The sequence below is a fragment of the Neolamprologus brichardi genome, chromosome 7 (genome assembly GCF_056152115.1).
Source record: "Neolamprologus brichardi isolate AB-2024 chromosome 7, ASM5615211v1, whole genome shotgun sequence".
NCBI classification, from domain to species: domain Eukaryota; kingdom Metazoa; phylum Chordata; class Actinopteri; order Cichliformes; family Cichlidae; genus Neolamprologus; species Neolamprologus brichardi.
The window spans coordinates 1,072,238-1,097,500 of record NC_142110.1 but is presented as its reverse complement, the minus strand read 5'-3'; the positions used below and the strand labels follow the sequence as shown (position 1 = coordinate 1,097,500).

At 42.1% G+C, this 25,263-nt stretch overlaps 1 protein-coding gene across 2 annotated transcripts in view; it reads left to right on the top strand.

Annotated features, from left to right (window-relative positions):
* gnao1a (guanine nucleotide binding protein (G protein), alpha activating activity polypeptide O, a) overlaps nucleotides 1–25,263 on the top strand; it is a 104,937-nt gene that overhangs the window by 20,700 nt on the left and 58,974 nt on the right. For both annotated transcript variants that reach the window (XM_087842770.1, XM_006795801.2), the window contains exon 3: nucleotides 7,513–7,654. In XM_087842770.1, the coding sequence (XP_087698896.1) occupies nucleotides 7,513–7,654 (142 nt within the window). The remainder of the gene's footprint in view (nucleotides 1–7,512; nucleotides 7,655–25,263) is intronic.

Here is a 25,263-nt window from a genome sequence, read left to right as displayed (position 1 = left end):
TTATATCGGGAGATGAGATTTTGGTCATGTCGCACAGCCCTATTCTTAGCTATATTTGACAGTTCTAAAACTGTGACGCTGTTCTAGATTTAAGTCCAACACCTCACTTAAAATAAGTCATAATTCTCCATTTCTGGTGCATTTACCTTTCTATAAGCTAAACAGCTTTGTGTCTAATTTGAAGTGTGATGAGATATTTTGACTAGAAATGAAACAAAAATACTTGGTAACATTTTGAGTTTTTCAGTGTTTACTTTAAGCTAAACGTAAGATTTCATTACCTGCATCCATAAAACTGAATTATTAGTTTTATCAATGCTTTCATATATTTTAAGTACAGTATTTGTTGCTCTGGAGATTGATGGTTAACTGATGCAGCACATGCTCCGTACTGAATTATCACAGCTCCTGCATGTAAAACTGTACTCATGAGGCACATTTAGGTTATGTTATATAACATATGATGCTACTATACTCACTGGCCACTTTGACATACACGCTTTTTCAACTGCGTGTGAATACAGATATCTAATCAGCGTGTGCAGCAGAGCACCTTGTTGAGTCAGTGCCATGAAACATTGAGGCAACAGGGGATCCAACCTGGCACTAGCCAGTATTTATTGTGCTCTCATCATCTGTATCACTCAACATCTCCAGAGCAGAAACAATCTCGACCGTTTTTTTCAACTGCAGTCACGTTTGGAACGTCTCTACGCTCGTCACCGTTGCTTCTTCATCGACCAGGAAAATCTAACGGTAGAAGAGTTTCTGTAACAAGCAACAAGAGAAGCAGTTACAGGGAGAAACCTCAGAGTCAGCACAAAGCTAAAGATTACAACAGCCTCCAAGAAAAGTCCCGCGATGAACTGAAAACGTCCAAATCCAAACATCCAGATGTTTATCTGATGCTGTCACATGATTTAGAAAAACAATCTGCAAACGCAGCCTTACTACATAACACTACATAAAACATCAACCCAGCGCTCCAGCTGGACTGTCAGTGACTAAGCTGGTCACCTCAGATGTTGCATCTGCTTCACCACTTCATCTCTTAGCTAAGAAGACACTGAGACAGCGAGACTCTAAACAACACAAAAATATTGGTGACTGATACGCACTGATCTGTCAGATCAGATATTTCCACATCAGTAGTTCATGTTACGAACATCTCACATGAGTGTTGTCAGTGCACAAAGAAAGTCTCTTTCTAGCCTAAAAAGGACTAAATTCCCTTTAATTTCACCCATCTGAGCTGAAAAGACGCACCGGTGCAGACAGGCTAAAGAAGAAAAATGACACCATAACGTTTATTTATTATTATCTTAATATTTGAAAATCTTATTTTTGGAGATATTTTTGTTAATCATGTCTTTATCCTGTCTTCCTTCTCTCACCAACCAATCACAGCAGATGGCCCCGCCCCTCCCTGAGCCTGGTTCTGCTGGAGGTTTCTTCCTGTTAAAAGGGAGTTTTTCCTTCCCACTGTCGCCAAAGTGCTGCTCATAGGGGGTCATATGATTGTTGGGTTTTTCTCTGTATCTATGAAGCGCCTTGAGGCGACTTTTGTTGTGATTTGGCGCTATATAAATAAAATTGAATTGAATTGAATTGAATTGAATGTGGCCATGATGTATAAAATTAGCTTGAAACGAGGGATTGTGGTCATGAACTTTGAATATCTTTTGGACTTTAAACTTACATCAGCACCAGAGGCAAAGTGTAGGCGTTTGTGAAAGTATCGAGACTGTAACACATTTTCTCCATGAATTTAGGCGTTTTCAAAACCACAAATATAAACCCTGCAGGTGTAGTGAGACCAATGCCAGAATAAGGTTGACTTGGACTCTATTGATATGCACATAAACTCTTCACAGCAATCCATCCAGTAACTAGTTTGGATCAAAGCGTTAGACCAGCCATCCCCGGAGCTTCGCCTCCAGCACGGCGTAAATACCGGCTTATGTGTGTTTTGAAGAAAAGCAGAGACAGAGCTGAGGGCATCGGGATGTGTCTGTGAGAATCTGTGTGCTCAGGATGCTGCTGCTTGACCTCAAGGTGTGATGACAAGTGAGTGGAGCCGAATAACGGAGCAGCTGATGCCTCCATTTCACTGTCTGTGTGTGTGATGGGAGGGTGGAGGGGCAACGTTACTGACACCTTCAGTTATTTATAGCTTCTTTATCACACACATTTTATCCCCTCTTTCTCCTTCACTCTTTGCACTGCTGTAATGTTCTCAGAGAACACACACACATGTGTGCATCCGAGTCTGAGGCAGCGTTGACAGGAGTCGGTCAGTGTGCACTTTGTCACTACCAAGAGCTGTGTCGACGAAGAACAGAAAGGGAGCGGATGGACGGCATAGTGAAAAAGAGCCAATCACAGGGCTTTGTGCGAGTGTGTGTGTGTGTGTCGGAGCAAACAGTGTTAGCTAGCAACAGTGCAGGGCTGAGATAAAGACCTAATTGCATAGTGTGCTGTGTAGGCTTTGTGTTCTGTGAGTGTTCACATGAGTAGGTGTGAGGATAAAAATACGAGTCCAGGGATAATGGGAGGCATTAACGAGGCAGGCAGGTTGTGTTTGATATCATGTGTGCGCATCAGCAGTTTTTCTTTCTGTGGGTTTTGTAACTTTAGCAGGTTAGCTTTAGGGCTGCCACGATTAGTCGACGACTGATTTAATAGTCGACGCGTCGTTTGAAGCTTTGTAAGATCACAAAAGACGCAGGAATAAGTAGTAGGATTTAAGAGTGTAATAACGGACTGAAACAGAAGATGGCAGCACTGCATGTACAAGGATGCCAGCTGCCGTTAAACCCCGAAGAAGAAGAAGCTGTGTCCCAGAATTCATAGCGCAGCCCAGCTCAGTTTCCAACAATGGCGGCAGCTAGTTAGTTTTAATATTACTCTTATTATTCTTTCTGGGTCACAAAATAAACATTTAACATATTTGCAGGCGAGAATGTAGCTGTGTAAACCTCAAATATCTGCTCAGTTTATCAAGACACCACATATTTTCAAAAGCGCTCCGACGTTTTCGGGACGTCTGTTAGCCACTAGCTCGATAGCTAGCCGGGGGCTAGGCTAACTAGAGCCAGATCGTTTTCAAACCCACCGCTGTTTTTCGCTACTCAGGTTAAACATGATATATAAGTCACTTAGATAACTTAAAAATGTTATTGTTTGGCTTTTTTAGTATTTTATTTGTTCCTGAGTAAATCGGTTTGGCTGAGATTAAAGTTATAGTTTTTACACAGCTGAATAAACATCAAGCAGACAGCTGATTATCAGAAGTGTGAGACGCTCGAGAATTTACTCCGGTGTCCTGTTATATTTTAGATAGCAAGGAGTTTATTAAACTTCACCAAAACAATCTGCAAATTTCATTAAAATTTAATAAACTATCATCTTGTCTTTATTTTTAGTTAGCACATACCTTAAACACTTAAAGCTGTAAGCTAATGATAGTTATATAAGAGCAGATGCTGCTGGTGCAATAAGCTGTACGTTTTACATCCAATGGATGATGATCTGATTAGTCGACTATCAAAATAATAGTTTGTTGCAGCCCTAGTTAGCTTTAAACTTCAGGTCATCTTGTCTTCAAACTCCCAGAAACACGAGTTTTTAGCGCCTATTGATCAGTGATCATCAGCAGAGAACAGCACGGCCACGCTGGAGTCGATGTAACCAGTTTGGGCGTTTCACAAATTTAAAAGTGCGCTATAGGCAGATCCTGTGACTGCTATATCAACATCTGCTGATTGGCCCCAAAATGGCAGCCACAGGATGATGTCATGGGACAGTGTTGTGGTTAAATTGCCCATATGTCTGTCTCTCTGTCCATCTGTCTGACTCGGTGTGAAACTAAACTATGTTTCAGGTCACCGTGCAGATTGTGCCAAGGCTACGTGAAATTGCACCCATACACACACCAACACAGAAACGCACACATACACACACCAACACAGAAACACACACACACACACACACACAGTCCCTTGGCTTTGCTGACAGAAGGGCTTGGAGAGTGGGTAATGAGAAAAGGTCCTCATGCATGAAAGCTCACGTCAGCAAGCTAGCCAGCCGCTCGCACACACACAGACACACACACATGTACAGAGATGGGAAAATATGTCAGTTACACTTCTGATAACATTCATAACACTAATTTTAAGTCTTTGCTCGACCCTGTTCTCCTCAGCTGTGACCTTCGGTGTCTTCCTCTCTCTTCCCGAGTTAGCAAAGATGCCAGTAAAACTTTCCAGAGCGCTCGTTTGAAATCTTTTCTTCTTCCATCAACCCTCCTCCTCGAATTGTTTTCCAGTTAGAGAATCACGTAAAAGCACAGCAACGTCCACAAAATGTAAATCGAGCACAACTCGCCATCACGATATCCAGCTGAGGAAAGAACCACCTGCCTTCACGTGTCAGAGGATTGTTTTAGCCGTCTGCGTCCAGTTAGCTTAAACTTAATGCTGTGTGTTAGAAGCACCACGGGACATAACGTAGGGACCACACGGGCGTGCTGAGTGTCGGCGCCGTCCCACGGCCACTTCTGTTCCTGATGAAAGGCTCAACTTTTGGTTTGGTTTAAAAAACTTTATTCTGAGTTCTTCAGCCTGTCAGCGATGTTTGACCTCACAGCCAGGTTTACATGGAAGCACATTCTCACAGTGCAAAGCTGGCCGAGCGCCCCTGCAGAAGAGCCTCTCTGTCATAACTTTAGCTTTCTGTCATATAAACACAGAGTCCCCCAAAGTCCCACATCAACCTCTCTATTAGCATCGTTTCCTCTTCCCATTAAGAGTTTCTCCTCTCTGGTAGGAAAGGTGGAATTTCAGAAAATGTCTTTTTGGCATCTTTCAGCGGGGACGGAAAGATCTGTCCTGGTTCCCGTCTGCAGCTCCAGGCTTCGGCCCTATGTGTGAAAGGCACTGATGTAAATAGAAGTGTGGTATATTTATATAGGACTGGCACACTGCCTGATTGATCTGAAACATTACACTGACCGAGACCGCAAACACACACACACAAAGTCAATATGCTCACAGAAACCTGTAAACAGATGTATAGTAGCACACATCTGCCTTATGTCAAGAAGCAAACCAGACCAGGCCACGCAGAGCAGAGGCCTTTTTAAACTGACCACTAGCTCTGTGGTTTTTATAAAGAAGCTTTTCCTTATTTCCTTTCATGTACTTTACGTCATCACGATGGATGTTCATATTAAACTTATAACGAGGTCGGCGTATGTGCGAGTAATCCCCTTCAGGAGCAGAACTTCAGCACTCCGTCTGCTCTTGGCTCTGTGTGGTTATAGTGAGGGTGGATATCACCTTATATGGTAATCTTAGGCGTACAGCAACCCACCCACCTGCTGTTCAAACCTTCTGTTTGAAAAGAGCAGCCAATCAGAAGAGGAGCAAAGAGCTCAGACCTGATGTAAGTGAGGATTATTTTGATTCATCAGCAACTTTCAGTGTAATTGATGTTGTTGTCCAGAAGTTGAATCTGTTCATTTGTTGAGTTTTGTGGGAGAAACGTTTCGTCATCGTCCAGGTGACTTCTTCAGTCTCAGCTGGCTGCAGGTTTCCTGCAGATAATTGATGTAGTGTGAGTACATCATACTTTATCTCACCGGCTCATGACTGATGCTGCGTGTTGCTCTCCAGCTTGACACGATGCTAAAGAACAAGATGTGAACAGTTTCTCTGAAATCTAAACTTGTGTTATTTGGAAATAGTCGTTTAAATACAAATGCTGAGATTCATATAAATGGTGTTGATATTGAAAGAGTCAGGGAAAATAAATTTCTGAGGGTAATAACAGATGAAAAACTTAACTGAGAGCTCACTTAAGATGTATTCATTCCAAAGTATCACGAAGCATTGCAACACTAAACAAGGCAAAGCAGGTGTTAGACAAACATCACTTCATATTCTCTACTGTTCACTGGTTTCACCATACTTCAGCTATTGTGCAGAGGTCTGACGCAATAACTATAAAACATTACATCACTTTTTACTCTTCAAAAAAGCAGTTCGAATCATCCACAGTGCAGCTTACAGGAACAAACTCACTATTTTTGCACTAAAATATTGAAAATTGACGATGTAGTGAAATTCCAAACAGCACAAATTCTATTCAAAGCAAAAAATAAAGAACTGCCAGGAAATATTCAGAGAATGTTTGTTTTGAAAGAAGGAAGTTATAATTTAACTTTTGTAACTTCAAAACAATGAAGGTTCGTACTACAAGACAAAGCTTTTGTGTTTCTGTTCATGGAGTGAAACTGTGGAACAGTTTGAATATGGAATTAAAGCAACGTCCAAACATAAAACTGTTCAAAAAGAGTTATAAAAATATGATCTTCTCGAACTATAAAGAAAAGGAAAATATTTAAATTAAGTGAATGTCTCTATTTTTAAAAAAAAAATAAAATCATGATGTGATATTATAGTATATAGTATATCAGAAATCTGTTCACTGTTTTTATTACAAATTATATCAGTAAGGAAGCAACTAAATATTAACTGATAATTTATGGCAAAGGGGTGGGATTAAATAAGCGTTTACTTCTTCCCTTTCAACATGTAAATTAATAATTTTTTTTGTATGTAATTTGTACTAATTTTAATTAATAATTAATATTAATTATTAATTATTAATTAATATTAATTATTAATTAATATTAATTATTAATTAAAATTAGTACAAATTACATACAAAAAATTATTAATTATTAATTATTAATATTATTATATATTATTAATATATTATTAATAATTAATTAATGTAATTTGTATTTTTTTTCTTTTTTTTTTCTAAATGTACTTGTATATTGTTCACATGTTGAAATAAATTACCACTTCACTGCGGGGCTGCTGACAGCGCTTATATTTGTTCGTAGGTCCTGCACATGTGTCTCTCTGAGCTCTTTGCACTTTCTTTACTAGATTTCTTTTCAGTTTGGATTACTTGGTTGTAAAGTAAGAACAATGTTTGCAGCCGTGTTGGATCCTGAGTTGTGCCCATGCTGTTCTTTCGGGTTTATTTATGCATGCTGATGTTGTCTATCAGAATTGCCTCACATTGTTGCCTCAACCTGTATCTGTCTGTTTGAATCAGCTTCTGTGTCGTGGTGTCCTGCCTGCTGTTCGTCTCTCTGTTGGTCTTTGTCTCATTTGTCCATACGAGCGGGCGTCTACCTCGCTAACTGTCCCTGCGACCGTCTGTCGCTGTGCCCTTGCGTTAGGTGCAGTGAAAGACATTGTGGCATTTCAAACAGCAGCCTTAAATGTCAGTTATGGGCCCGCCCCCTCCCTCCTCTCTGGTCCAGGCTCCACCTGTGCTTATCTCCATTTTCCTCCTTTTCCTCTTTTATATCCCATGAACGTGTAAAACACCTTGACTCCACTTTTTTTATCAGGTTGAGAAGCAAACCTGTGCATGCACATAACTTTGCAGTATTTAACGCTCTTTAATGCCCGTGCGTCTCTTTGTTTCTAGGATCATCCACGAGGACGGTTTCTCCGGCGATGACGTAAAGCAGTACAAGCCCGTTGTTTACAGCAACACCATCCAATCTTTGGCCGCCATCGTCCGCGCCATGGACACGCTGGGCCTGGAGTACGGAGACAAAGAGCGCAAGGTCAGCTCCCGTCCTCAAGCGTGCACACGTTTCCCAAGCATGCCCAGCAGAACGTACAACACATAAATGACTCATTTTCCAAATGCTGTCACCAACAGTGTGATGACAGATCACCATAAACCAGGGAAATGTTTTGTGATTGTTTGTATTCTCACTTCTGTGAACTAAATAAGGCTCATCATTAAGCACCAAAGTCCCAGCCTGCAGTCCCGGCTGACGCACGTAGCCACGGGATGGAGCACATAACTGGGATAGATCAGGGAGAGGCCGGCGTGGGCCTTACGAGACAAAAGCAGCAGGAGGCCAGCTCCTGTATCAGACCTGTTAAAGTATATGTGGCAGGACCAGCTTCAGCTCCTCGATTTGACCTTTTTGAAGACAAAAATCTCTCCGTATAAAGTTGTGGAGGATAGCACTTAAATATAGCGTAGGTGTAAGACTGCCTGTGCTGTGGTCCCTGAATGCTGATAGCTGGTCTAAGCAAATTCAGGTGCAGCAGTTCAGCAACGTGCAGGACGCAGAATCAGCGAGCCAGTGTCAAACGACACAGAGCTTCCCTACACATTTCACTCTTGACTGGTTTCACGTGTGGTTACTGGTGGCAGCTTGTTTTCCCAGAACGTTAAACGTTGCCAAAGACAAGTTAGCATCACATTAGTATTCACTTAGAAAGCATCATTTTGCAGGGAACACTTTAAAGACCAAACGACCTAACCAAACAATCTTAATGTAACCAAGGAGACAATGATGGAAAAGTAAATGCCCGGTGAAAATGAGGGAAGACAAACCATCATGAAATGTAAAACACCAGCTTCACCACAACCTCCAGTGGCATCTGAAGTCATGGCAACGTTTGATGCTTTGGAAAGCATCGAGCAGGAAAGCAGAAAATGATCGGCACTTGTTTTATATATATTTCATATTTTAATGGTCTTTGTTTCGCTTGCTGAGATTGAGCAGCGATATTGCATCTTTTATTTGATAAACTGTCTTCAGTTTATCGGGATTGGCTGTAAACTGACCTGTCACGCTTTGGCCGAAATTCCTTCACACCGAGGCTACGTCCACACGTACCCGGGTATTTTTGAAAACACAGATTTTTCTATGCGTTTGCACCTTTCGTCCACACGTAAACGGCGTTTTCGGTCACTGAAACTGAGATTTTTAAAAACTCCGGCCAGGGTGGATATTTTCTAAAACTCCGTTTTTGCATTTACGTGTGGACGAGAAAAACGCAGAAAACGCAGAAAACGCAGCGTCAAAGGTGTGCGCCTTTTTTGACGTCACACTGTGCGCCACGTTATTGTTTTGGTGAAATGAATTTCTACAATACTGTTACTGTTAATTGTCTCTGCAGTGTTTAAATGCTTACATATACACACACAGTTACTGTCCCTCCACACATACGACTCAGTTCTGCTTCTATGCCCCAGCTTTGTTTACTATTTCCCGCCGAGGCTTCTAGACTTCTGATTGGCCAACATTTCTGCACGGTTAGGAATATAGCGCCACCTGCTGCTTTGGCATGTTCCTAGCAGCGTTTTCCTTCATTTCTGCCTTTACGTGTGGACGGGATTATTTTTTAAAATGAAAATGGAAAATCTCCGTTTTCAAAAATACCCGTGTACGTGTGGACGTAGCCTGTGGGTCACACCAGGTCACTCTGCAGGTCTTAATGCTCAACTCCAATTTTTTGATCAAATCCGATTTTTTTGTCTGCTCGTTCACACTACAAATAAAATGCGACAGCAAACGCGCTCTAGTGTGAACGCTCAAAGCGGCCGCATGCGCAAAAGAAGACGTCACACACAACGCGCTCTGTTTAGACCCAGACCAACAGTGTTGTTTGACTGATGGCCTTAATATAAAGACTTCGGACTTCACGTTTCCCAATTTTGCTTTAAGTTATTTTGTTATTTACATAATAATGTAAATAACCTAATAATGATCCTTATTGCTGTTTTAGAGGAGCGCTGCTTCAAAGGATAGCTGCAGATTTCTGTCAGAATCTGCAGATTATATAGAACAAATAAAATGTTCACGTTTCTCCAACGTTGTCTTCCCAACAGTTTCACGGGATGGTCAGGAAGCGTTCGCGATGTCTTCTCCGGCGCTGATAATTGGCGTCTGTCTTGTGTCGGTGACGTAAAAGACGGATTTAATGCGTCCGTTCAAACAGCAGCTTTCTAAAACATCTGATATGTATCAGATTCAGAACCACATAGGAAAGTGACCCAGATCAGATTTGAAAATATCGGATTTGTGGCGTTCACACTGTCACACCATGATGGGATAGATGGTCGCAGAGGGTCAGAAAAGTCAGATTTGATGCGCTTTCGCCTGCAGTGTGAACGTAGCCTTAGTCTTTCCCACTTCTCAGTCCTCTGAATCCTGAAGTATACACGTTCAGTATACGACCTGCTAATTGAGGATTATGAATCTAATCCACAGACGAGCATCGGTTCTATCTGAACGCAGGGCAGCAGGACGAGGCTAATCAACCGCTCCTTTATACTCACCTCAGTTTCAGGTTCCACATTTCTAATAAATCAGGTCATTAGACTGTGAGGATATGACTCAGGCACTAAAGAGAGCGGGAAATGCAGTCACGTACGGCACCTTCAGTTAAATACATGCTGAGCATCAGCTCGTGGTTTGAATGCACACGTTTTCACAGCCTCACCTCCTCTGTGGGAAATGCTGGAGCGTTTGCTTTTGTTTGACCTCCGTCTGCACATGAAGCTTCCTGTGTAGTTGTTGATGATGCGTCGCCATAACAGTCGTGGTGATGATGTCACAGTGGTGATGATGTCACGATGACAGAATATCTGTCCTCCTGTGTGAGCGGCTCAGATTTGTGAAGAACACATGCAGGTGACCTTAACCTTATCCAAAGGCGGGGTGTATTTTTAATCACAGCGCTGCTTTTGATACTCCATGTAGAGGCTGAAATAACAATACACCTATTGATCAGGATATGGTGTGTGTGTGTGTGTCTTTGTTAGACTATTGAAATGAGGACATTTTGGAAACGCAGTAGTGTGAGGAGTCAAGGTCAGCCATACAAACGTGTGTGTGTGTTGGAGGGTATAATATATCAAAGTATTGCGTTTCTATTTCGAGGTAAAGTGAGCAGCCTCAGGCGTGCTACATGTTATTTGTACAGAGTCGATCCGTCCACCCAGCCACCGTCAGCTGTCCATTTTCTACCACTTATGCAGGTCATGGACGGCAGGCAAACCTCCTCCACCACCTAAAGCTCCTCTGGGAGACGCCAAAGTGTTCCCAGGCAACAATGTAGCAGTTTATGTTTTTGAAAAGTGTCTACAACAAGATTTGTATGCTGCACTACGTATCAGGTTAAAGTAACGTGTGTTACAGAAGGGTTGCAGGATTATAACAGGTTCTGAAGTGAACGCAAAGAGTTGAAGACGAGGCGTAAAACGGGAAAGAGGGCAGAAGATCGATTTTTCAAGGCAAAATGGAGACGTGACAGTGGACAAGAAACAGAATGAGCTGTGTTTACACTCTGCATCTGACTTCCCCACAAAGTAACCAGAGCAACATCCTACCCACATCAATAAAGTTCGCCCCTCGTCGTCACCCATATCCTTTCAGCTTTTCCCTCTAATCCTGTGCTGGGATCATGTCAAACTTGTCCCGTCGTATCTTTTTCTGGTCCTTTGCTTGCTCTTCTGACTGCGCCCCACCCACCCACCAATCTGTTTCTCTTCGCCAGTTGCTGTGGCAACCCAGTGTTTTCCCTTGCTCTCAACACATTCCACAAGCCCGTGTCCAAGGGCGCCGTGACACATACACTTGGAGACACGCACACACAAACTCACACGCGTATGCAACACATGCACACATTATGATAGCTTGAAATAGATCTTTGAGCACTTTTCACTCAGGCTTCACAGAAGAAGCTTCAAAGAGAAACCTCTCTGGTGTTAAAGCCTCTGCTAGTCTTTAATAAAACTAGTTTATGGCTCCGTGCTGTGACCTGAGGTAGCATACTATGTCCGTCCTTATGTACACACCAATCAGTCCCATTCTCCCAAATCTTAGGAACTATTTTTTTCATATTCAGTTCAAGCAGGGATGAATATAATCGAGTGATTAAGGCCAAAGACAACTGTATGACAGTAATTATAGTTTCAAGAATTCTCTCCTGCAAACACAAAGTCTAAAAAAGTGAAATAGTTTAAGTAGTTAAAACTTAGGGCAAAGGTGGGGAACTCCAGGCCTCGAGGGCCGGTGTCCTGCAGGATCCCACCCTGGGTCAGCACAGAAGAAGATGATGAGTTCATTACCAGCCTCTGCAGAACTTCAAGACATGGTGAGGAGGTGATTTAGCCGTTTAAATCAGCTGTGCTGGATCAAGGACATCTAAAACCTGCAGGACCCTCGAGGCCTGGAGTTGCCCACCCCTGCTTTAAAGTCAAGGCAAGTTTATTTGTAGAGCACAATTCAACAACAAGGTGATTCAAAGTGTTTTACAGAGACATTAGAAACAAAAACAAATAAAAAAGCCTGATTTAAAATTAATTAAAACAAACTAACTAATTAACAAACAAACAAAACAGATAAAATCAAAACAGATAAAATCAAAACAGATAAAATCAGAAGTTAAAATGTAGGTTTTGAAATTTAAGCTTAAGTGTGGATTTGGTGCTTTATTCAAATGCAGCTGAGAACAGGTGAGTCTTCAACCTGGATTTAAATAAACTGAGTGTTTCAGCTGATCTGAGGCTTTCTGGGAGTTTGTTCCAGATATAAGGAGCATAAAAGCTGAATGCAGCTTCTCCGTGTCTGGTTCTGACTCTGGGAACTGATAAAAGACCGGATCCAGATGACCTGAGGGATCTGGAAGGTTCACACTGGGTTTGACTGAGTCAAATTTATTTATATAGCACATTTAAAACGACGACTGTTGACCAAGGTGCTGTATACAATTTAGGCGAATGCATTCACCTGTATCGTCCTCGACCAACTTGTATTCAGAGATAATGTCCTACGGGATGCGTTGGTTAGTTGCATTTAGACTCCAGCAGTAGCAACAGTGCAGTATATTCATTTAAAATATGATTTAAAATATGGCGTTTTTCATCCATCCATGTGTGTTTTTGCAACCGCTGTTGTCATTTAGGGTCCCGGGGTGCTGGAGTCTGTCCACAGGGCACAGAGGTACATCAGGTCGCTGGTCTAGCTCGCCGTTTACATAGAGGGACAGCCGTTTGCACTCATATTCACACAGGGCCTACTGTGCGTCTTTATGATGAGCTGAATCATTCGTCATTTTATTGCGTGTATAAAGGCTCTTCCACTGGTACAGCCCATGTTCTCTTGCTTCATGCTGGACGTGTTCGTTGTGTTTGAGGTTGGATAGTGATCCCTGTGGAACCAGTGTTTCCCGGGGTGAGGTATGGATGAGATCGCCCGACCATTCTTCTTGGAATAACATCAGCAGACCTTTAGTGTCCGCCTGGAGCAACCACTCGGGATTTTTTTATTTTATTTTTGTTCGAGCCACAAATAATCAGCCTGTGTTTTACTCGTGGATTTGCCTCAGGCTTCATTTTCTATGTAAAACTAAGTGAAGTCAGAGGCAGTGGGGCAGAAAGGCCACTGTGATTGAGATCAACTCAAGATATTCATTAACATTTTATTGCTTCAGCAGGGAGGGGTGCTGAGCGCAACTAGGACGGGACACACATCCTGATTTTATAACCACGACATTTGATAATCAGCAGTTAAAGTTAAAGACAATGACTGCACTGTGATTTCTGCCATACTTAAATATACTCAGTAAATGTACTTGTAATCTCTGACGTAACACAGCATCCTCAGAGATGTTCCTGCTGCCGGGCACGAGCGGCGCTGCTGACGTTTGACTTTTCTCAGCTGTCACCTTTCTGTAGTATGAGATGCTAAAGTATGTTAGCAACACATGACATGTGATGATGACGTCTTTGAATAAGAGCTTGGGTCTAAGACACTCAAGTTATGATACGTATATCTTTATTTTTCTATGTTTACAAATAAATGACGAGGGCAGCAGTCAGTAATTCAGGTCTGATGATGAGAAGGAAATTAAGGACGCAGCTGCTATTCAAATGAAGCGCACGCAACTACTGACATCAGAGAAACACTCGGTGTCTCGATGGACCCTTAGAGGGAAACGGGGAAAGAAGATAAGCAGGAGATGGAGCGGGCATGACGGGGATAGGATGATAGGATGGACCGAGTGTGGAAGATAGCGAGACAGCGAGAGCTGGCAGACAGGTCGCTGCGTGTTGTTGTGGAAACTAGCTGAGTTATTCTCACGGGTTAGTGTGTGTGGGTGTTCCTGTCTAGCTATCTTTGTGAGGACCGAAATCTGCATTCTACTATACTTGTGAGAACCAACAGTCAGTTTGAAGACATTTAAAGGCTCAAAATGTGGTTTTAGTGTCAGGGTTACAATTAGGTTATGGTTAGGTTTAGGGTTAGGCATTCATTTTTAATGGTCAGGGTGAGGGGCTGGGGAAAGCATTATGGCAATGAAGGTCCTCACTAAGATAGCTAAACGGGCTTGTGTGTGTGTGTGTGTGTGTGTGTGTGTGTGCGCACATGTGTTTGTACGTGTGAGCTCCAAAACCAACGCCCATCTGAACACAATGTTCCCACTGTGTGTTAAACATCAAATAATCTACACACGGCCGTACTGCTGCAATAAACTGGAGACCAGTAACAAATATGGCTCAGTTTCCCTTTTTGGGTCGTGATGACACAGAAAGTTTTACACATCAGGATATAATAAAAATAAATGGTAAATGGTCTGTATTTATAAAGCGCTTTACTAGTCCCTAAGGACCCCAAAGCGCTTTACATATCCAGTCATCCACCCATTCACACACTGGTGATGGCAGCTACATTGTAGCCACCCTGGGGCGCACTGAAATAGTCATTAACAGGACTTCAAATTAGGTACTGATATGAAGTACAAACATGAGATACTTTATTTATTAAAACCAAAACCAAAGATACAAGCTCACTGCTTCCATAAGAAGTAATGGGGTAAGGTACAGCCAAGTGCTGCTAATTAAATGAACTGCGTGATGAAGTGTGAAGGACAGACTCTACAGAGCACATTTAGGATGTTAAAAGTTCAAGTTCACGACAGTACAGTCAGAAAAAAGACTGAACAAGTGCACCTTGTTTGGCAGGGTTGTCAGGAGAAAGCCTCTAAAAACAATGAAAGAGTATCTGAACAAAACACAGGGAGCAAGAAGAGACTGCCAAAAGGCCCGGGTGCAGTCGTTGGTTGACCGTGAGCTACCAAAGTATTCTGTGTCTACAGCAGGTCTACGTCGGTTATGAGGCCGTCTGTCACTCAGCTAAAGCTTGGCCAAAAGAGCTTCAGGAACAGGACGGTGATTCCAAGCAAAACGACTGAGAAAGAAATGAATCAAAGTGTCGCGACGGCACAAAGTCTAAACTTCAACTCGACCGAAATGCTGTGGCAAGACCTTCAGAGAGCCGCGTTAATGAACCCCAACAAACCTCAATGAGTCGAAGCAGTGTTGTAAAAACAACGATTTGAGAGACTGATAAAGAAAACAGTTAGTTGTTGTTGCTAATGCTGGTTGTACAAGCTGGTGAATCAGGGATCGTACTTTGTTTTTACAAACTGCTTCATGTTTGTTTGGACCTCATTTTAAGACTCGGGGACGAGATTATTCTGATCATTTCCTGATAAGTAAAACCTTGAATTAAAAGGTGATGTATGTTGTCCTGAGTTTGAATCCAGCTGGTAACCTGTAGTTCCTCTGTCTGATAAAGGCTGGATGTTTTCCCATTGGAAGGAATTCAATGGGATCCATCTGAGCTGTAGCGTCACAGAGAAATGAAAGAAGTTGGAGGCTATTGGTGTTTCATTAGGATTTATTGACCAGAACAAAATATGTAGAATTTGCATCTACAAATCTTCTGCTTTTATTTCTGTCTCTATCTGTACATGAATCTGTTTCCTGTTTGCTGTAGTGGGTTTTTTCTGGGTAGCAATAAGCTACAACTGTCATCAGTCTGGCTGTCAGATTGAGGCCTTGGGTGATGAAAACATTCAGCTCAGAAACCACCAAACCAGTCAAATCTCTCACTGACCTGTTTGAGGTGCAGTTAATAATGAGGAAAAACACATTTTGCCACATAAATGCTGATAATATCAGAATGAATCATTAAAAGGAGCCAACGGGACCTGGATCATCCTGGATGTGTGAGGATCACCCAGTAATGAACAGGTGGACAGTGGTCACTGCACAGCTGTGTCATTATAATAAAGCAGCGTTGTAGCCCAGTGTGGGCGTGTCCAAAGCTGTTACAGGTGTGTGCACGCAGAGTAGACGAGCACACTTTGAATGGGATCATTGCAGATCCCTTCCTGCCAGGTTCAGAAGGTCAGTGTATGGACACAGACACACACACAGACACACACAGACACACGTGTTTGAAGTGTGTGTCAGTCTGCCACCTTCCTGCAGTGCTGAGCTCCCTTTGATTGTTCCCTCCCTCCCTCCCTCCTGCTCTTTTGTTATTTTCATCCCTTTGTCTCTCCCTTACACCCTGTGTCCTTTATTCCTCTCGTCTCCTTCTTTCCTGCCTGCACTTCTTTATTGATGCTGTCGTTTCACCTTCTTCTTCTCTCGTCCTTCCTCTTCTCCTCAATCACCCGAGTCTCCTCTTGTTTCTTCCCCCTATTCCATTTCTCTCATTTAGGGATTTCCATTTCCCCTGTAGCCTTGCACTTCACTCTCTTCATCTATCTAATAGAGCAATAAGGTAAGCTCCCTGCCATGCTCCTGACTGGCTAGCTCAATCAATTAATCAAGACTTTCAAACTTTAATCCCACCTCACAGTGATGAGAGATCATTAGTCTCTGGGTTACTGCAGCTGGGTAATTAACACACACGCACACACGCACATGTACGAGTGTGTGGATTTTAGGCCGTGTGTGTGTGTGTGTGTAGATGCATGTGTGAATGTGTGAGTCCATGCAGAGAGAGAGATAAATATAGAAATCCAGAGTAAACCAGAGCGAGCAGAGAGAAAGCCTCTGCATCTTTAAAGTGAAGGAATGAACCGTCGTCTCCTAGCAACAGAAGGACCGTGATCCCATACCTGAGATTTGGGAGCGTGTTTTATCCACGTTTGTCCCCAGGACTGTCACGGGTCAAATGTTATTATTTGTACTGTATCTGTACAGGACGTGTCGTTAGACTTTTTTCAGTGTTCATACAGGACAGATTTACATGGTTATTTGTTTGAGGCGCTGTAAGTAAGTCTTTCTGTGAGTTTCCCGCCGAGTTTCAGCTTCTGCATCGGTGATTCTCGCAGCTCGAGTGGGTTTTGCGGTATCGTCTCTGATGGTGAAGATGGGCTGAAGCCTGCCCTCCTGTGCTTGTCGTGGGGTGCAGCTTTGCTTTGCCTTTATTGTAATCAGCAGGAAAGCTGCCAGTGCTCTGAGCTTTGACCAGATTCAGACTGTATTCATTAAAAAATAAAAGAATCTGAGGTTGTCATCTTTTTATTTGTGGTGATTTGCTCCACACTAGTCATTAAGTCCAACAGAACACACACTGAAAACATTTTTTGGGCTAAATAATGTTGCTATAAACTCATAACTTGTTATTAGTTATGTTAGTTATATGTATTGCCATTTCTTTCTGTGAAATAAAGAACAACCGTTTCCTTTGAATGATTTCAGGTTAAAATGATTTAATCTCTCAGACAAAGACTCTGACTGACTTATGTGCAATCGGTCTTTAAGTGATGACGTATGAATCCTGCTTCCAGGTCCAAACTGCTCAGCGTTTATTAAGGCTGTAGTGTTTTTAACATGTTTTGTATGTTGTTCTGTTTAATCTGAACAAGCTCCTAAAAACAGTCAGTGATCACTGTCGGCCTCTCTGGGTTTTATTGCCACGGTTCATTTTAAAGCTCAGTGTTTAAACCCTTATGATGTAGCTGCAGCCCATGCAGCAGTGTATTAATGACTAACCTCGTATTGTGGATGGATTATCTCAGTTGTTCTCCTGACTGCAGTTTGGTCCGTTTACAGCATCCTGCCATGTGATTACATTTGTCTCTAGCCATCAGGAACACTCACGTTTACTTTTATCGAGTGGAAAAAAAGTTAGCTTGTTTATATTATGCTAACATAGCTGTTTTGCTAGCGATCACGTAGCACATCATTATATAGCAGCTAGCCCAACTTCAGTAACCCTACAAACGTCACTGCTGTTTAGTTTTCTGTCTTCATTTATGTTGGAAGTGACAGCAGAGCTGTACGTTTGAATTAGTTTCAAAAATCTTTCAGTAATATATATGAAATATGGGGAAAGCCAAAAACTGCGCTTCCTCCACTTCCGTAACATTGATTCATTAATGACTTTTATCGAGTGGAAAAAAGTTAGCGTTCATCCTCCAGCTTCACTGTGCTAATGTTATGCTAACATAGCTGTGTCGCTAGCAATCACGTAGCACAACATTATATACCAGCTAGCCCAACTTCAGTAACGCTACAAACGTCATTGCTGTTTAGTTTTCTGTCTTCATTTATGTTGGAAGTGATAGCAGAGCTGTACGTTTGAATTCTTTCAGAAATCTCTCAGTCAGAACATGCTATATCATGCTTAGGTGGAAGCTAGCGAGCTAACTTCCTGCTAACTTCTAACTCTGTTAAACTTCATAAATCCTGTTTTCATGGATGCCTGGATGTTAAACTTAATTGTTACACCTGGTAAAGCAGCAGCGCTGATCATTTTATTAAGGTGAAATAATTTAGACAGTTTGTAACTCTCAGTGATGCCGCAGTGATCGTTTGGACCCGGAAACGACTAATGATGTCAGACTTAAAGAGCGGATAGCAGCCACAGTGTCTGATTTTACTTCATTTTTACATCTTTTTTTTAACAGTGTCGATTGATATCAGCTGTCTCTCCTCTGCTCTCCATCACACATGCAAACAGTGAAACAGAACAAAGGATTAAAGGCAAACTGGTGTTGGTCTCTGCTACGTACAGACATTGGTGTACAAATAACAAAAGTGTCATTTTATAATGACATAATTTCTTTTCATTTTGTTTCACTCGGCTCCCTTGGGGTGTGAGGTCATCTGGAAATCTTGGGAAATATCAGCTGTTTTCTGTAGAGAGGCAGAAAGCTTTGATTGGATGGCCTGTTTTGCCATTTGGCTGGCATGTTCTTCCTGCTCTCTGAGACATGCAGGTTTAGTGAACTGGCCACCTTAGAACGCCTGTTGGTGTGAACGTGACTACCAGTGTGTGCCAGCCGCTCTGATTGCCAGCCAGTGCATACTGGGACAGTATCCAGTGCCGTGTGACCTTGAACCGGCTAAGCGGTTTAGAAAATGGATGGATGACTGACTCAGTGATGCTTAGTGCAGGAGAAACAAGTGTTTTCCTCAAGAGGCTGCAGCTAATGATTTCTTTTCCCCCAGTTAATCTACTGTCTGTCCTGTCAATAAATCCATGAGTGTATTTTTCTCTATGAAATAGAGAAATGCCTCCTTATGACTTTAATGATCCCACCAACATCTTCTTTTGATTTTTTCTAATAGGTCTCAAGAACTGGATGATTTAGGAAGCTGGCAATCGGCGGGCTGTTGTGTGCTGGTAAATGTAAGCGTGGAAGGACCAGCGCGGTAAAGGAGATGCCTTCTTAGTGCCCGTGGACGTGTTAGGTTATGCTTGGTATTCACATTGTTGAAGCTGGAATTTACTTTTGGTGATTAAAAATGAGTGAAATAACCTTTTTTGTTAACTGGCTGTTCAGTTCAGCTCTGATTAGCTTTGCATACCACAGTGTTGTGTTCCATAAAGCTAAGAGCAGATCCACTCGTCAGTGCTGCCGCTGATTGTGCTGCCTGTTCTGCAGCGTGCTGCACTGTAGTGTGGTGACAAGTCTTGTGATTTCATTCTGTTATTCTTGTGATTGATCTCTGTTTTTGGATGCAACCAAACTGCATGACTGCATGTGGATAACACAGCACAGATATTTGCATGTCTCCTTTTCAGTTTGTTATAGAGCGTTTGTTTTATTGCAGCAAAGCGAGTCAGGCAGCAAAATTATGCCTGTTATGTTTGCCATTATCATCCACTCGGGGTAAAATTAGTTCTGAGAAGCAACACAAGGGTGTGTGTGTGTGTGTGTGTGTGTGTGTGTGTTTCTGCGAACCAACGGTGCCTTTTAGATACTGAATCCTGCAAAACACGTCAAAGTTTATAAGATCAGAAAGGCTCAGAGTTGGGCCTTTAGGGTAGGCTACATACACACTCACACCCAGACACAACTAGCCCTCTGTTTCCCTAATTGCCCTGTAGCCCATTGAAACCACACACACACACACACACTCTTACTCGCCCTCTCTTTCTCCCCCATCTCTCCCTCTCTCACTCACTAACCTCCCCCTTCCTTGCTGCATTTGCCAGACTGGCGCTGCCAGCATCATATGACAGGCACATGGACCTGTCTTGCCGTGCCAAGCCACAACACTGCGCCACTAAGAACAGGACCATGATGCCTTGCTCCTGTCACCCTCAGTAACCAAGGCCGCCAATCGTCAGTGACGGTTTGCAAAACGGAGAGGAAAACGCTCCAGAAACTGAACACATGCACCGAAGCAGACAGATTTAGGGACGTTATGGACGAGATTCAGAGACCGGAGCCACATTTAGAGTTCTGAGGTGCAGGAAGACCTCAGGCTGTAATTTTTACCATCTTACAGTCATGAAATCATGACGGCCTCTGGGATATGAAGCATCAGTCGGTCTGTGATTAGTAGGGGTGGGGAAAAAATGGATACTGTGTAGCATGGTGATATTTTGTTTGCTAATAATGTATGGATACAGGGACAGCAGAAATCGATACTTTGTTACAAAAAGGTTTTTGTGCTCTGACTTCAGAGCATGTTGATCCTTTTTCTGAGCAAGAATCCTGACATTCCTTCACTGTCCAAATGTGTTTAATAAACATGACAGTTTACTTATTTTAATTTAAGACATGTTTTATTTTAATTCAGTTTAAAACTTTTTTATTTAATGTAAAATTATATTTTGTTTTAATTTACTTTCAAATTCTTCAGTTGCTGAAGGGGCTGCATAGTTTTCATAAACTGCATAGTTCAGAATAGCTATAATTGTACCAGATGGTTGATTCAGTTAAGTTGGACTAGACTGTAATACAAACCGTTCAGTTTGTCAACAATCAAACTGAAATGAGAGAAAGACTGAGTGTAAGACTTTGATATTAGAGAAAATGATGATTGATAAAGTTTACCTTTATGTACAGAATCTGAATATCGCAAAATATTTTTAAAAATTGCAAAAATATCGTATCGTGGGATGTTTGGTGATTCCCACCTCTAGTGATTAGCAACAAAGACGCTTCAAGCAAACTGCATGTCACACACCTTAGTAACTGTTTGCACACAGACACACACACACACACACACACACACACACACACACACAGAACAGATGCTGTCTTTAAGACAAACTGAGGTTACAACAAATATTGATTTGTTTTGTTAGAAAGGTGATTAAGAAATAGCAAAAATAACAACATGTTTGCATGTTTGTGTGTGTCTGTGTGTGTCAATAATAACACAACACCATAAAGAATATTAGAGAGGGCTTTGTCATAATAGAATAAATGGTTTTATGCCCACGAGACGCCCTGTTAGCCTCGTGATCAGTCAGTCATTAAGGCAACTGGCAGTTGTGTGTGTGTGTGTGTGTGTGCGTGTGTGCGTGTGTGTGTGTGTGTGTGTGTGTGTGTGTGTGTGTGACCTCAGGGACTGGGTTCTCAGGTGCTGAGAGAGAACATAGACTATATTCCCCCATGAGGCAGTGAAAGCGAGGGAGAGAAATGTGACTTATTCCAATGGTTTCCCCTCAGGTGTAAAGCATGATGAACAGAGTGGAGAAGAGCTCAGAGAGAGCAGGAGAGGCTGGGCTGTTCCTCAGGGGTTAGCACGTTGACACAGTATTGTGCTGCTCCTGCGTGTGTTCCTTTATAACGGATCAGGTTGACAAAGCGTCCTGCATTAATGTGAGTCCATCTCCAGAGAGATGTTTTTATTTCCTGCACCAAAGCCACAACGAGGAGCTCCACAGGTGTGATTGGGCAGATTTAGTCGTCCTGTTTCTGCTGGGGGGGCGGGACAACATGGTTCCACTGCATCAATCTTATTATGTTTGCAAATACCCCGAAGGGTGGAAGGTGGGATCATAAACAATCAGAAGTAAAACTGATGTAATTGATAGACTTTGATTTTATTTTGTAACCTGCCATTGTTTTATTCAATTCAACTTTATTTATACAGCGCCAAATCACAACAGCAGTCGCCTCAAGGTGCTTTATACTGTAAGGTCGACCCTACAATAATACATACAGAGAAAACCCAACAATCATATGACCCCCTATGAGCAGCACTTTGGCGACAGTGGGAAGGAAAGACTCCCTTTTAACAGGAAGAAACCTCCAGCAGAACCAGGCTCAGGGAGGGGCGGGGCCATCTGCTGCGACCGGAGTTCTTATCTCTTATTATAGTCATCCCTCGTTTGTCAGGGAGGTGAAATCCGCGAGGTAGCCAACTTTAGTTTTTTACAATTATTATAGATGCTTTAAGGCTCACTCACTACACACTTTATACACTTTTCTCAGACAGGCAGGAACATGTGCGCACTTTTCTCTCTTGTTTAAACTCTCAAAGTTCAAACCTTCATAGAAAAAAAGTCCAGTATTACAGAATGAAGCCAAAGCCACCTGCAGGAGCAGAACAGGGAGAAAACAAACATACAGTGCAGCGCTCCAGAGTCACACTGATCGAAGATTTATGTCAATTTGACAAGCTGAACGCATCCTGTCCTGTACAGGAGACGCGGCACGAGCTTGATCGACGACGGTCTACAGCCAATCAGGACGCAGAACACAATGCGCTGTAAAAAAAAAAGAAAAAAAAGACTGCAGTTCACCTTTCGAGACTGCGAAAGATGAACCGCGTTATAGCGAGGGACCAAACCAACAGTGTGAAAAAAGGGGCAGTGTGTGGAAATATTGGATGCATTTTTATTCACATGCTGTTAAATCTGTACTTTGGCAAACATGTTAATATTATAGATAAATACCCAGAGGACAGGAAAGGGCAGTTACTCCAGTTTCACTTCCACTGTTTGAGGAATGTGAACACCTGATGGTGGGATTGTTGTAAATCACATATTTCATGTTTAGACTTCATTTAATTGTAAGGTACAACCTGTGTTACGTGTACTGGGCACGCAGACGCATTTTAATGTTATTCTTCTTTTTGTCAACATCCTGAACAGTTAAAGGTTTGCTTATTTACATACTGTTTGTTTGTGTGTTATCTCTTGTTTGAATCGTGTTCTGTGTTCAGTCTGTTAGCAGCTGCTGGTGCTGCTAATTAGGCCAAGTTAAAAATAGATCCCTGCTGTATGCTTGTAGGATTAATATATCACCTCAAACTGCCAGTTAAGCAGAATCTCATGATCTATGGAGTCAGAGTCAGGTATTACAATTAAAAAATATACATATAATCTGAAACATCATCTGAGTTTTGACTGTAATGACCTGACATTGTCACAGTAGCTTCAGTAATGTAGCAGGTAAGGTTAGAGCTGACCGCCGTCATGGAGAGCAGCTTTGAGTTTTTGATTGGTCTGCAGCAGGAACTGTTGTGCAGTGTTACACAACAATCTGTACCAGCAGGGCTGATCTTATTAGCTTGTGTGTATTTGGTCATCAACCAAAGCCCTGAAACATCCATCAACTGAGATAGCCACAACTAGAACTCATGTCCGTTTCAGTTATTTCGCTTTAATTTAATCGCTCGGTCGCCAGTTTAGCGAGGCGGAGGTGGGCGTGGTCTTCTCTGATGCTCTCCGTCAACATTAGACGGCAGTGAATCAGCAGCATTTAGACTGTAGTTACTTTAGTGCTCTCAGCAAGCCTTAGGACAGTTAGCCAACCGTCACAACACAAATGCAGGAACTGCAAACCTCGACCACGATGACAGAGCAAATAAACAAAGAACTTAACGGCGTTACATCTGACGCTGCTGTCTGACAGTGTTCGTCTGTGCAGTTGTAGTTAGCACTGGTTCCTGTTTCTTTTATATAGATACACACATACTTTCCTTTATTCATATACACTCTGCAAGTCCTGTACCCGGAGAGAGGGCAGGGGTTGTGTGTCTGTGTGTGTCTGTGTGTGTCTGTGCCTTCTTGGCCTGCTAGATCTAAATTATGAAGAACATTTCGATCTATATTTGATGACTGCCTCCACGCGGCGTGTGTGCCATGTTATGGTTGCTGCATATGTGTCTTTATAGGGACTGCAGGGGTGAAAGGTTGCAGCGATTGCATGTCTCACTCATTGCTGTGTGTTTTTGTATGGTGAGGTCAGTGTGGAGACCTGCCTACTCATGATGCTCTCAACTGGTGCAGCGCTCAGGACGTATCGAAGACTTTAATAGAACATCTGATTTTCCTGGTAGCGAATTATTGAACAGTAATCATTCTCCATGATGGACTATATCATGTCTTGGAAACAACGATGACATTTCCACCGTGGGCCGAGCCCATCTTCTTCAGTTCTTCACTCAAACAGCAACCAGAGCCAGTTTTTGGAAATGGACGGCAGTGACGGGACCTGCTTCTACCATTGACGGTGGAAACCAGAACAGGACCTACTCATGCCGTTCTTATAAAAGTACAGTCTTTGATTCAGTAGAACCACCGTTAGTTGCAGTAACTTGAAGTAATCAGTGATCAGTGTCTCAGAGCATCAATAAGACATTTCGGCCCACTCGTCTTTACGATGTTGTTTCCATTTGTGAGGTTTTCAGACGTTTGTGCTCAGTTCTTCTAAAGTCTCTCCACAGCATTTTAGCCAAGTTAACCCTTTAAGATCTACCATAGAACCAAGTCCACCAGAGCTTATATTATATGTTTACATGCTGTGGAGCCATTTTTGGGAGCATTTCAAGTTGCTATACATCAATACAACCATTATAGCCCAGATTTTAATAATATGTCTGCATTAAGTGCATAGTAATTACATAAATTGCAAAAAAGTGCAATAAACTACAAAAAAATTGAAAATTGTTTTTGTTTTTTTAACATATATTTCTAGTTAGAGAAATTTAAGAGGCTTATCCCTCAAAACTGTAAATACAAAAAAGTTGCACAAAATAGTTTCCCACCACAGGAAATTTATTTTGAGTGTCTTCATAGTTTTATTTTTGAAATACACCAATTTTTATACACTGCAGGAAAAACGAAAATAAATATTATAATGCAAATTTGCAAAAAAGCAGCATATGCATCAAAATAAACTATTTCCAGCAGTGCAATATGAGTCCTAAGCATCCCAGAAACCACACAGAAAGTCATAAAGTCAAAGATAACTTTTAAAAACACCAGTATAGGCTCATGAGGCCCTGATGGTAAAAAAAAAAAAAACAACTACATTTCCGCAAAATGACGTCACTTCCGGTTTCGGGCAGGTAATGGCGGACATGCGA